This window comes from Myripristis murdjan, chromosome 4 (assembly GCF_902150065.1).
Source record: "Myripristis murdjan chromosome 4, fMyrMur1.1, whole genome shotgun sequence".
NCBI classification, from domain to species: domain Eukaryota; kingdom Metazoa; phylum Chordata; class Actinopteri; order Holocentriformes; family Holocentridae; genus Myripristis; species Myripristis murdjan.
In genome coordinates, this window is record NC_043983.1 from 24,238,550 (window position 1) to 24,251,078 (window position 12,529).

General features: G+C 43.6%; 1 protein-coding gene across 1 annotated transcript in view; it reads left to right on the forward strand.

The window, feature by feature from the left end:
• Positions 1–12,529, forward strand: part of sgip1a (SH3GL interacting endocytic adaptor 1a) — a 94,218-nt gene that overhangs the window by 8,951 nt on the left and 72,738 nt on the right. Inside the window, 2 exon segments of the mRNA XM_030049065.1 lie at positions 4,229–4,359; positions 9,982–10,026. Of these exon segments, the coding sequence (XP_029904925.1) occupies positions 4,317–4,359; positions 9,982–10,026 (88 nt within the window). The 5' untranslated portion in view covers positions 4,229–4,316.

Sequence of the window (12,529 nt, forward strand, 5' to 3'; positions counted from 1 at the left end):
ATAACAAGCTTGGCACTACAGTGTTTCTCTGGAGGGACTCAGAGAAGACTTTGATCTCATGTTTTTGTGATTTGTGATTTTTCTCACTTGTCTTCTCTCTCTTATCTTGCACTGTATCAATATGCAATCTAATGGTTTTGTATTTGTGGCAGTTGAATCTGTTGATACAGGGTTGGACCTTTGTCTGTTTGTCATTGTCCCACTTTTCTCTTACTTTTCTGGTCCCCACTCACTCTCTTTCATTTCTGGCCAAGGAAGAGTACTGACTGGAAATGGGTTGTTACAGGCCAATCTTTTCATCTGTGTTTATTGAGCTGAGTTTTGTTCATCTATTGTGCTCCATACGTGCTGTTTCCTGCATGTGCCAATGGAGCTGAAATGAATATTTCACTTTTTGTAAGTCACTTCCATTCTTTTCTTCATTCATTTGGATTAATCTGTATATTTTGGTAGTTTTAAGCCTCATACACACTGAGTTTGATGTGATTAACCATAATGTACTGTACTGTACTGAGCACTTTATATGGGAAATAAGTGTGAAGACTGTCATCTGTTGTCCCAGGGGCAAATTTTTTTGCCCAGGAAACAATATGGCACCAAAAACTCTTCCTTGGGAAATCATTGCAATGAGACTGATATTCCTTATATGACAAAGCAACATGTCAGAGAGAAAATTACAACCAAAGTTAAATTTTCAGAAGCACTTATATTTTCTGTTTCTTTTCAATGGATGGGATTTCCACTTTGTTGGATATTGTTGTGAATGGTGACAGAAAACATCAGAGAAGGGAGACTGATGTGACCCAGGTCCTGAAGCAGTGCTCGCATTATTATTTGAGGTTCCCATTCATTTTGGTTTTGGGCAGCAGTGGTCTCTCGGCAGTGAGTGAACCTGGTGATTTGATCGTAGGAGAAAGGCTGCCCTTCTCTCTTCCTGTTGGTTTGGTTTACATCAGTGCACAGTCGCGTGCCACTGGGCTTTCCCCGCTCCTCAGTGAAGTCTGCCCTTTAGTGCCGAATAAGGTCATCATCCCCATTCACTGTCTTAACCTGAATGTGGCAAGAAACAGGGGCTTACTGCGTTGGATTCTCAGTTTTGACTCTTTTTTTTTTTTTTTTTTTTTTTTTTTTTTTTTTAGATTAGGATGTTGACTTACTATGATTGTCAATATATTGTGTATTTTGAAGCTAACCCAATGACTTCATGTCAACATCCAGGGTCGACTTTATGCTGCATCTCTCTCTCATTAACTTCTCCAGGCTTGTCCCAGGCCTGGCTGTCTGCCTGTCTGTTTGAGGAGTCGTGGGCTGATGGCTGAAATAGGAGAAAAATGGAAGAGTTGGCAGTGCTGCCACTTATTCTGAGATGGAGTATAATACATGCAAAGATGATTTACAAAGATCTGCTCATTGTGTATAGGGGCCAGAACTCAAGTTAGCTGATATCGCAGAATAAACAGTTCACTCCTTATTTTGTTTGCCTTTTTTTCTCTTAGCTGCTGCTTGTCGGTGTGTCACACCAAACAGTGTCTTTCATGAGGAAATTTAGGATGGAAATTTGATGAGCTCATCAGACTGCAGTGGCCTGACACAGCACCATCATATATCATCCAACACTCCCAACAGTAGTTCCCTTGCCAAATTACAATGGCCGGTTTGCCGCTAAATGCTGCTTTCCCTCAGTAACTGTACTCACACAATGACAGAATGGTGACCCATTTTGAATTTTAGTTTTGCTGGTGGTTATAGAAAAAAAAACCCAGATTGACCTGCAAACAGATGCAGAGAGACGTCACAGACGAATGCTGAGCCCAGAGCAAGACTGCCCCCCACAGGAGACAGACGCAAGCAGAGGTACTGTATTTAAAAAAGTAGGTCAGAGAGGGGGAGACTGAGGGGAGGGGGTGGATTGAGAGACAGAGATGCAAGGTAAAAAGAGGGAGGGAGGGATAAAGGGTGATGACGTGGGGATAGAGAGAGAGAGAGGGTGATTATTTGAGCCTAGTTTTTTTTTTTTTTTTTTGGTGCTCCATTAGAAATGAACACACTCACTCCACACAAGTGGCGGCCGTCTGAGAGGTATCTGACATGTTCAGGAAAGAAGAGCATCATGGACCACAGGTGTATCTCTGAATAGCCACGGCTCTCTGTTTAAATGCCAAGGAGGCTGCACTGCTCACAGAAGAGTGTGTTTTACAGAGATAAGGGCCGGAGACGCCGCAGCACCAGGCCTGAATGTGAGAGTGAAATGAATGCCATTGTCGTTGGTGTCAATGATATAGCTTTCATGCTAAATTATTATAGCCCACTTAGACTGTCAGGGACTGTCATCGCTAATAATAGGATTAGTGTTGCAGTGAACTACACTGAATGCACAAAAAATCAGGGACATCTTCTTGATGTTGAGTTGCAGCCCCCTCTGCACAAACCACATCTCAATTATCTCGGAGCTTAAAGATCCCACTGAAATGCGTCTGCTTGTCTTTAATACTTTTGTGTCATACTGCATATTTAATATGTCAAATCAGTAACAGATAGTTGCTTTTACCTGGGTTCATTTTATCAATGCATTTCATGAATAGAGAATATTTATTGGAGAATATAGTGCAATAGAGGCACAAACACAGAGTGCATTTTGAAATGTGAATGAATGTTAATGAAATGCACATTTCATCCACTTCTTTGTCATGAAGATTCCTCACTGTAACTTGATTTGGATCAACACATGTCACTATATGTTTCAGTGAAAAGCAACAGTTTTCAGTACATTATATCTGTTTTTTTCTCCCTGTTAATTACCAGGCAGGGTTAATGCAGCCTAGCAGAATATTACCTTTCTTAAATCTTCCATCAAATCTAACTAGTAAACAAGTAAGTCAGAATATTGACAATTCTTATATATGGGAAAATATGTTATCTTTGTGTAGGGGCCTGGGATTTCTGTGCATTCGGTTATATGAGGATGTATTTGTGAGTTTTCTGTGTGTGTCTGTGTGTTTTTGATGAAGGTGGATTGGGACTATCCCTCTTAATTTACTTATCTGAATATTTCAGTATGGCCCATTTTCTGGTGACTACTGTATAATGACTTTAATATGGGACTGTTTTTTTTTTTTATAGTACAGTATGTTATGCAAAATGGTCCTCAGAAGAGTGGCCCATATCAAACTTTGTGACAGATTATGTGAAACAGTAGGTGGGACCTGTAACATCTGGCAGCCACTGAGTAGTACTCCATTGTTAGGCCTCAATCTCGACTGATGGAGGAACAGCTGAGAATAAGAAAGAGAGTAGGTGCTGAAGGGGATAAGAGATGTGAGGGGTGGTAGGAGGTGTAGGGTAAGAGCATTGTGTGAAAGCAGACAGCAGATGGCGCCAACAGAATACAGTATGCCATTGCTGCGCTCTGTCACTCGGAAACAGTTCACTCTTTTTTGCCAACTTTAATTTCTGTCACCAAATTCTCTTCCCTTTTTCACTTCAGTGTGTGCTGTGATTCCCAGACTTCAGAGGTTTTATCAAACATATAGTCTTTATTTTGATCCTTACTCCCAATGATTATAAGCACCCAAATATTCAGTTACATTTCACAACATCAAAGTGCAAATGTTTGACTGTAGTTTCTCACCTCCTCCAGGTTAACTTGAATGTTGTTCATCTTCATGACTCTGGCACAGTGTTTTATTTTCATTTATTTTATTTTTTTTTAAACATGTAGCAAGACATAATCGAGTAGATAGGTGCTACACAATGAAGTCCGCAGAGCAGATGAAGTGATGCATACACACTCCACTGCATACACACTATTGAAAACAATGAGTGTCTACATGATTCAGTAGTGTGAAGGTGCAGAATCTGTGAGTTGCATGAATCCTACAGGCTTAATTATATCGTTAATTACAGGTGTAATTCTTCCATGATAAGGATGAATCATTCAATTAGGACATTTAGTGTGTGTGTCTGTGTGTGTGTGTGTGTGTGCGTGTGTGTGTGTATACTGCAGTAAAGTGAAGAAAGACCATGATGACCTTCACTGTCCTCCTGGTCTGCACTTGTAGCCTAGTGTGCCACATTGCGATTCTCCACAGGCTGTGCAGATTCCTGTCGGTGCATGTGCACGTGCAGTTGTTTGTGTATGCGTCGGCGTGTGTGTCCTCTGAGCCGCTCAGTCAGGCACAGTCCTTGGCTAGTCCTCCTCTCACCCACCTCTCCCTCTTCTCCTCACCAGCAGACTCCATCTCTCTCCTGCGTCCATTCCTCCCGCTCCTCGTCCCTCTGTCTGGCTGTGCGGAGAGGATCCATGGAGAGAGCTGTAAATGGCTGAGGAACTGTGCACCGGCTGGTTTCGCATTGTTGCAGGTAGGAGCAACACCTTTCTCTGGGCTACTACTTGCTCTCTTCAGTTAAATGGCAGTATATGGTTTATCTGCTGACTTGGCAGTAATATGGAATATAAATCACTATGCTGAGATTTCTTGCATGCCTACTGTACATGTTCAGGGGGTGCAGATGAGGCTAGCAACATTAATGATCTCCATCAACAACTGTACTAATGCTAAGTTTGTGTGTGAGTGCAGTTTGTGTATGAGTGCAGTTTGTGTGTGCGCAACCACTCTCCTTCGCCCTCTCATTAACATAATTTATTTCTGCAGGTGGCTTAAAATGTTTGTAGGTGTGGGTGTTGGAGTCCATGTGTACAGTAACACAAACAACAGTATGCACGTTATGTGGGTGTGTGTGCATGTACGCACTGTGCGGTGTGTCCTTTTAGAAGGTGCAGCGGAGGAAAAGGGAGCTGTGTGTTTATGCCGCTGAGACAGAGAGATGGAGATAGGAAAAAACAGGCAGAAGTGGCAAGGGAGAAAGGAGGACAGCAAGGAAGCTAGAAAAGACAGAAGAAAGAGGCTAGATGTAGTCCCATGACAGTCAAACACAGCCGATTCATTTCCCTAGCTGTCTACTGTACCCTCCTTAGTGTTGCTCTGCTCACCCACAGGCACATTCCTCCTTTTGTTTTTATTTCATTTTGGTGTCAAATATCACTTTTAGTTTAAAAAAAAAAAAAAAAATTGAAACTCACGTTGATTGATAAAATGATGCCACAATCTGTCATCCAGGTGCAGTGTCGTGTAACACATCCACTGTCCTCTGCAATACAATGTAGCTGAATTGAACTTGGCCTAGTTTTGTCTATTAATTTGCATAGTTCTCACAATAACTTTGCAAGGTTACATGGTTTTTGTTCTTCATGGAGCAAGCAGCCAACCAGGCAGAGAGAGATGCTGCTTTCAGGTGTCCTTTTACTTCTTATTTCTGGGTAATTATAAAGTGTAAAACATCCAAATTAGGTCAGAGATAGCTGCAAAGTGGATGCTGTCACAACAGTTTTGCCTGAGGATGCACAATATGATCATGATTTGTGATATTGCTTATAATTGGAGTCACACAGCACCAAGCTACACTTCAGGATGGTATTTGATAGTTTAACCAGATTTAATATCGGCTCCCGTGGACTCAGTGAAGCACATGCACAGAGTGACCAGGCAACATTAATGTATCGCCGCAAAACAGCTCAATTCAGCAGCATTGTAATCATATAATATTCAGACTTCCCCGCTCATAACGATCAATTTATTGGGTTGTTCTTGTGGTCGTAATATCCAGCATGAAGTTCCTCAGTGAACAATTTGCAAGGTGCACCAGAGGCAGGCAGGTTTGCTTACTAACAAGAAATATTTAAAATGTCAATGATTGAGAGATGGAAGCATCCTGGACATCTTTGTACATAAAATAAACCCTTAACCCTAATCCTAACCCCCAGTGGCGGATTTAAGAAATTTGGGGCCCAAGGCAAAGGCAGGCATGGGGCCCTCTGAAATGAGAAGACAACACACAAAACAGGGGCCCCGAGACACACATAATACGATAAGCATTCTGCTGGCATTTTAGCGAAAGGATTTTAATTAAAAACATAATTAATGTGCGTAAATAAGTAATAACTGTACTAACCGTAAGTGTATGAGGAGTTTTATGGGGCCCTCAGGAACTTGGGGCCCTTGGCAACCGCCTAGTTTTGCCTAATGGTAAGTCCGCCCCTGCTAACTCCCTAACCCTAACCCCCAGAATATGTGGTTTATTTGAATTATTAGATCAGATTAGGTTTTAGTTTGTTTCACACATACGTTTCTTTGACTGGTTTCTCTAAATTAACAGGGCTTTAGAATAAACCTTTTTCCACAGTGGCAATTTAGACATGAAAAAGTAGAGTAAACACAGGAGTAACTAAAAGACACTAATTCCATTTAAGTTTACCAGAGCCTTTCCAATGAACCAGAATGCACCAGAGTCCTGGTGTTGGCACGCTGGACCTCTGAAGACTCTGGTACACTTACATGGATACACTTAACTCAGTGTGTGTTCCCACATCGTTAAATAAGCTCAAGCTCGATAGCAGGGAAATTCGACCAACTGTTTACTTCTGCTTTCCAAAATAAGTATGGATGTATAAGTAAGGATGGAGTTTGGAATGACACCATATCAAAACTCAGAATACTGTACTCCTGCTTAAATTTGTCCTGTTCCTCCTTGTGTTATAGTACTTAGCCCCTTCTTTCTCTATAGCCAGTCTTCACAACAGTTATCTGCATGAATTTTGGCCCAGTTACTAGGTTCCAGTCTTACTCTTCATTAAAACTGCTCATCCTCTTCATCTCACAATTTCCCCATATATTATAGAGCATAATATCTGATACACAAGCAACATTTTGTGGCTGTGGAGATAATAAGGTTTAGGCAGAATCAGGACATCATAAGTATGCATACCAATGTACTGTGAGGCTTGTGTAATGAAACATAAAAGGCTTTGCCGCACAATATTTCCATAAATTTTGCCTTGTCCCTGTGCGTTGTGCAGAACTGCATGATTGTGCGTTCCTGCTTCTCTCCATTGTCAACAGCAGTATGTCTCTCTACTCATGCGACTCCACGCCTTCAGCTCCAAAACACAGCTTATAGGGCATTAGGCTTTATTTAGCAAATCCTCCTCCCTCCCTCACACCGCTCCACTCCTCCCTTAGCTGGATCGGTAGCAGTAGCACAGTCACTGCCTTTATTTCTGCACAATAGATCGCAAACTGTGAGATGAATTACCAGTGACAAGAGATAGAGATGGAGTCATGGTGTGCTGTCTAACATCCTGTGCACCTCCTCCCCAGTACAGCCTCCATATGCACCTTGTCTGCAGTAAAACTCTTACAGCAGCACTTTGCTAAATAGATCACTGATCCATGTTAACAGCAGGTGGCAGTGCAGGATAAGATGCAGTGCTATTTGGGAGGACAGGAGGAGGAGGAGGAGAGAGAGGGGGAGAAAGATCTAGGAGAAGAGGAGAAAAAGGTAAGACAGAAGGGATAAAGAGAAAGAAGAAGATGGGGTATAGCTGGAGAGAAAGGAGAAGGAGTGAACAGGAAGAGGTGAGGGAGACTAGAGGCAAGTCACAGAATAACAGGAGCCGAGTGAGGCACAGGATGAAGGAGGAAGGGGGGAGGGGGATAAATGTGGGTACAGGGTTGGAGGTTGGGACCCCCTCTCTGGGAGCATCTGCTGGGTGTTGGGACACGAGAGGTGGAGAGATGGAGGGATGGAGGGATGAAAGGAAGGAGGAAGGGAGTGACAGAATGAGCCACATGGAGGGCGCTTGGCAAAAATAAGGGGAGAAAAACACAGGGGAAAGGGGAAAGCAGAGGGAGATGTTTGTGTGTGCATGTGTGTGTGTGTGTGTGTGTGTGTGTGTCACATGTGCTTAAGCATGACTTGGAAGGATGCATTTGGCATGGAGAGGCACACAACTGGCTCCGGTTAAAGCATGACTGACTCGCACATACTGCCTGCACCTAAGACTGAATTTATTTATTTTTTTTATTACATGTTTTTTGTAGAAGACTTGGCTTTTCTGTCTGAACAGTACCAGCACCTATGAATCAGGAGTTTACTACCCCATTGAGAATAATAATGATGGTAATGGTACTTCTCTGAAACAAGAAATAAAAGACTGTTGCCAAAAAATTAGAAATCATATAATTTTGGAACAGTCTAAATCTTTTATGTTATTTTTTTTTACCTTTCATGTTTGGAGAAATATTGAGAAACCCTCATTATTTTAAGACATACAGCACGCTGGAATAAATATAAACTTGTAAAATCTGATATTTGAGCCATTTAGTCAGTGTTATCAATCACATGTTTCATGGCTCATTGTGTGAGATGTTTTCTTTTTTAAGATCGCTTTATTCATACTTACTTAACTTTCCAAATTTTACTTTTTTGTCCAGTTGAAGGTATCAGGTTGCTGTTTCAGTTGTTTTGTTGGTTCACCTAATTGTCAGTCTTCTCTGCTCTTTGGATTTTCCACATAAACATTCATTCTCTCTCTCTCTCTCTCTCTCTCTCTCTCTCTCTAATACTCTTTGTCTTTGCTCCATTAGTGGTCATCGCTCGGCCTCTGGCTCCTATCCACCCTCTCATAGAAAATTAATCAGCATGCATACACACACACACACACACACACACACACACACACACACACACACACATATACACCTCTCTGGGGGCAGGTTGTTATTGGCCCCTCCTGCTTGTTGGTTGCAGCTGTAGTCTGCGTTGCCATGACGTCACATTGATCAATAGATATCCCAGTGAAGAGAGAGAAAGGGAGAAAGAGAGAGTCAGAGAGAGAGAGAGAGGGAGAGAGAGAGAAAGAGAGAGAGAGAGAGAGGGAGTGGGTGAGAGACAGTAAAATGCCCTGCTGGAGGAGGGAAGGTGGGAGGTGACAAGGAGAGAGAGGGCAGAGTGAAACCACACCGATATTCCAGGGAGGGCGGGACACAGAGGCAGGACACACACACACACACACACACACACACACAGTGAAAAGAGCTACTACAGGAATAGCGCCTGTAAAGGAGCGCACAGACAGGACTGTAGCGGCTGCAGGGGGAAGTACTTTGTGTGTTTCTCCACTGAGGCTTAGTGCGCAGTGTGTGTGTGTCTGTGTGTGTGTGTATGTGAGTTTGTGTGTTTTCACCATGGGGCTGTCACTTCACTCACACCTGCGCGCTGCTTTGGCCATGAGCAAATAATTAATGTCATTCATCGGTGGGCAGGCTCGGCTGCACTGCGCTGACATAAGGTAGGGGCTGAGAGGGGGAAGGGGAGGGGTTGCCTGTATCTATTTGTGTGTGTTTGTGTGTTTTGTGTATGACTATTTGCTATGCCCTCTGTGCATGTGTGCCTTTGCCTGGGTATGTGAAAATTTGTGGGGTTTATTTTGTGCAACTGTCATGTGTAAAGGCAGAGAGAGAGGGAGAGAGAGAGAGAGAGAGAGAGAGAGAGAGAGAGATTACTGGTCTAGCTTTCTCTTTGCTCATAGTGTCAGGAGATTCAAGCTGTAAGCCATGTGACTCAACAAAGAGCTTCAGGGATTGGCTGAGGCCATCTGTGACCTCAGCAATCTGCCCCCTCCCTCTTCACCAACCCCCCCCCGCCCCCCTCTTTTTTTCTCCTCTCCTCCAAATAGCATTCCCCCCTCCCTCCTCTCCGCAGCATCCTCTGCTGAATGTGTAGGTTAGAGCCGCAACAGCAGCAGCAGCAGCAGCAGCGGCAGTGGCAGTGGCAGCAATAGCAGCATCCATGGCTCAAGCCCCAGCTCTGATCGGCAGCTAGCCCAGCCAGATCCCCCCCCCCCCCCCCACCTCCCCTTCTCTCTCTTGCTCTCTCTCTCTCTCTCTCTCTCTGTCCCTGGGCTAGTTGACAGGCGACGTCTGGGGGTGTTGGAGGCTCACAGTTAGCCAGGGCGTTAGCCACACGCGCACGGCTGCTCCCCTGTCCATCTACTCTACTGTACCTCCCCTAGTATCTGTCTGGTAACCAGGGGGCTTCTTCTCTTCTCACCCCCCACCCCACCACCTCCTGCTTTCATTTCAGGCTCCTTGGAGATAGAGGAATGCAAATCTGCAACCATGATGGAAGGTAAGATGAAATTCTTCTTTAAACCTCTCTTTCCCCTCTGTTCTGTTCTAATTCAGTGTAATCCTCCCTTATGCCCTTGTGCTACGGTGCCTCATATGCTGGCAAGTGTGTGTGTGTGTGTGTGTGTGTGTGTGTGTGCGCGCGCGTGTGTATGTTGTGTGTCTGTTTGGGAGCTTCAAATGTCATAAGCTGCCCTGCTATTTTGAGTGCATGCATTCCGGTGACTTGCATGTTATTCTCAGGGAAGGGCACCGCTACTGAGTGTGTCTCTACCATAGAGGGACAATGGCTAGGCTAATTGAACCGTGCATGTGTGTGTGTGTGTGTGTGTGTGTGTGTGTGTATGTCTGTGTCACCTCCTCCCCCTCACCCCCCCCTCTTCCCGCTTCCCGTCATAAAGGATTATTTGGATTTATTGTGCAGGAGGGCTTATGTGCCCAGCTGGCTCACTTGTATAAATTCTCTTTGTATCGTGTACCCTGACACATGCACGTATATACACACACACACACACACACACACACACACACATACACAATGCATTGCATTATATATTTGTTCATCCTATAAGGCCATTTTAACCAGCATTCGTGGCTGCGTGTGCGTGTGCTTGAACCCACCCATGGTCAGACTGATCCATCACTGCTGGGCTGAGAGCGAGAAAAAGGGGAAATCTTGATTGTTTTAGTTTCATGTCCCCTTTAATTGATGACATCATCAGGGGCAGGCCGGCGATGGAGGGATGACTCCATGGCTCTGCAGCTGGCACACGAAAGCCTCCATCCATCCATATCTGTTTGAATCTGCCATCTTTTCATAGTGTTTAGGCATCCTGCACTTGAGAATTCATGGTCATTGATTTGACCAGAACACTCACCATGTTGTCATTTCTGCCACATTTATTCTAGTTTTGTTATCCAGCATCGAAATGTCGCTTGTGGTTGGGTAAATGTTGAGTAAGGGAAAAGAGGAAATATTGCCTTTAGCTTATCAGACAACATAGAGGAATTTATGGAACGAACATACAATAAAAATATTTTTTTGTCATTATTGTTGACAGCATAAATGAACTACAATAATGTCCTTTCCTTCAAATGTTGCCCATCAGTCCCTGCATGTTCAATACTGGCCAGATGATATGGGGTTCAGACGTGTAATGAGTTGCTGTTGCATGAGTAATGGTATCATTCAGGCCTATTTATCCCACTGTGTTTGGTAAATGAACTCCATGCCTGTCTGCGTGCCAGTCATTGTGTGTGTTTGCATGCTTTTGTGCGCATGCTTATTTATGTGTGTGTCTGGCCTATTATGTGTGTGCTGTGCTGGTAGCTCTGCTTCTCAGGAAGAGTCTCATTAGCTGGTTGTCTGTTTCTCTGTGTGTCTGTATATCAGTGTTTGGACAGAATTGATCTACTTGCTCTTGTTCCCTTGTTGTTGGCTCTCAATGCCCTCACACACCGGAGAAAAAAATAGTTTGACAGTGGCAGTGGCCAGTTCATTTAAATTAAGTATGGAGGTGAATGTTATGTTTGTTCCTATCCATTGATTTTGGACAACATTGAATTTCGGTGGCACTTCTCCAATACTTGTCAGTTTCCAGTAGCTTGGGCACAGTGATATTCAGCAGCAGCTTTTCGCCATGTTTGATCCACAGTGCTGCTCCGCTGGCATCGCCTCTGTGGATGCTGTCCGTTTGAGTTTCAGAGTGTGGTGCATAAGCTCAGAGTGTGTGGTTATGTATGGTTAGCCTATTAGTTTGAAAGAAGGGGCAGTGATGATTCATTCATTCATTTATTCAAAGTTTATTGGTCCGCAAGGGAATTGTGGTTAGCAAACAGGGCACAGTAAAAAAACATAATAAAACAATAAAAACACTCAACAAACTAAGCACAGTAAAACACTGAGCAAATCTCTGCACACAAACATTGGTTGATAAGAACAGGCTGGGAGTCGTTACCTCAATGTAATAAAACGTTGCTCAGCAAGTAGCCATGCTACTGTACCATGAGAAAAGCCTCATTGCTCATGATAAGTTTCTCATTTTTAGGACAGCAGCATCAGAAGCTTCAGCAGCTTTCTGTAGTCTAAAGCAGGGAGCGTTTAACCACGCTGGATTTTCAGGCATACAGATTCTTAAAATTCTTCAGTGACTCCAGTGCACACATTTCTCCCTGGAAAACTTCTCAGGATCAATTTTTCTTGCTTTAAACCCTTAATGCATTAGATCAGCATGACACACCAGGAGGTGTCCTTTCCGCTTGTGCTCTCTGCATGAACCAGATGCACAAAGTAGCCAGAGCTTTGTGAAGTTGGAATAGGTAACAGTAAACTCATCGGCATTCTGTTGGTGGCTGCTTTAGATATTACACACACCGTATTTGACTGTGCAACTCAACATGCTTTCGTACCGCGAACCAGGCCAGTCGCGGTTACGTTTCAACACTCTCATGCTGAGTCACTCATATGGCATTATAAAAGCCGTCATAGCTATCTAACCTATAAT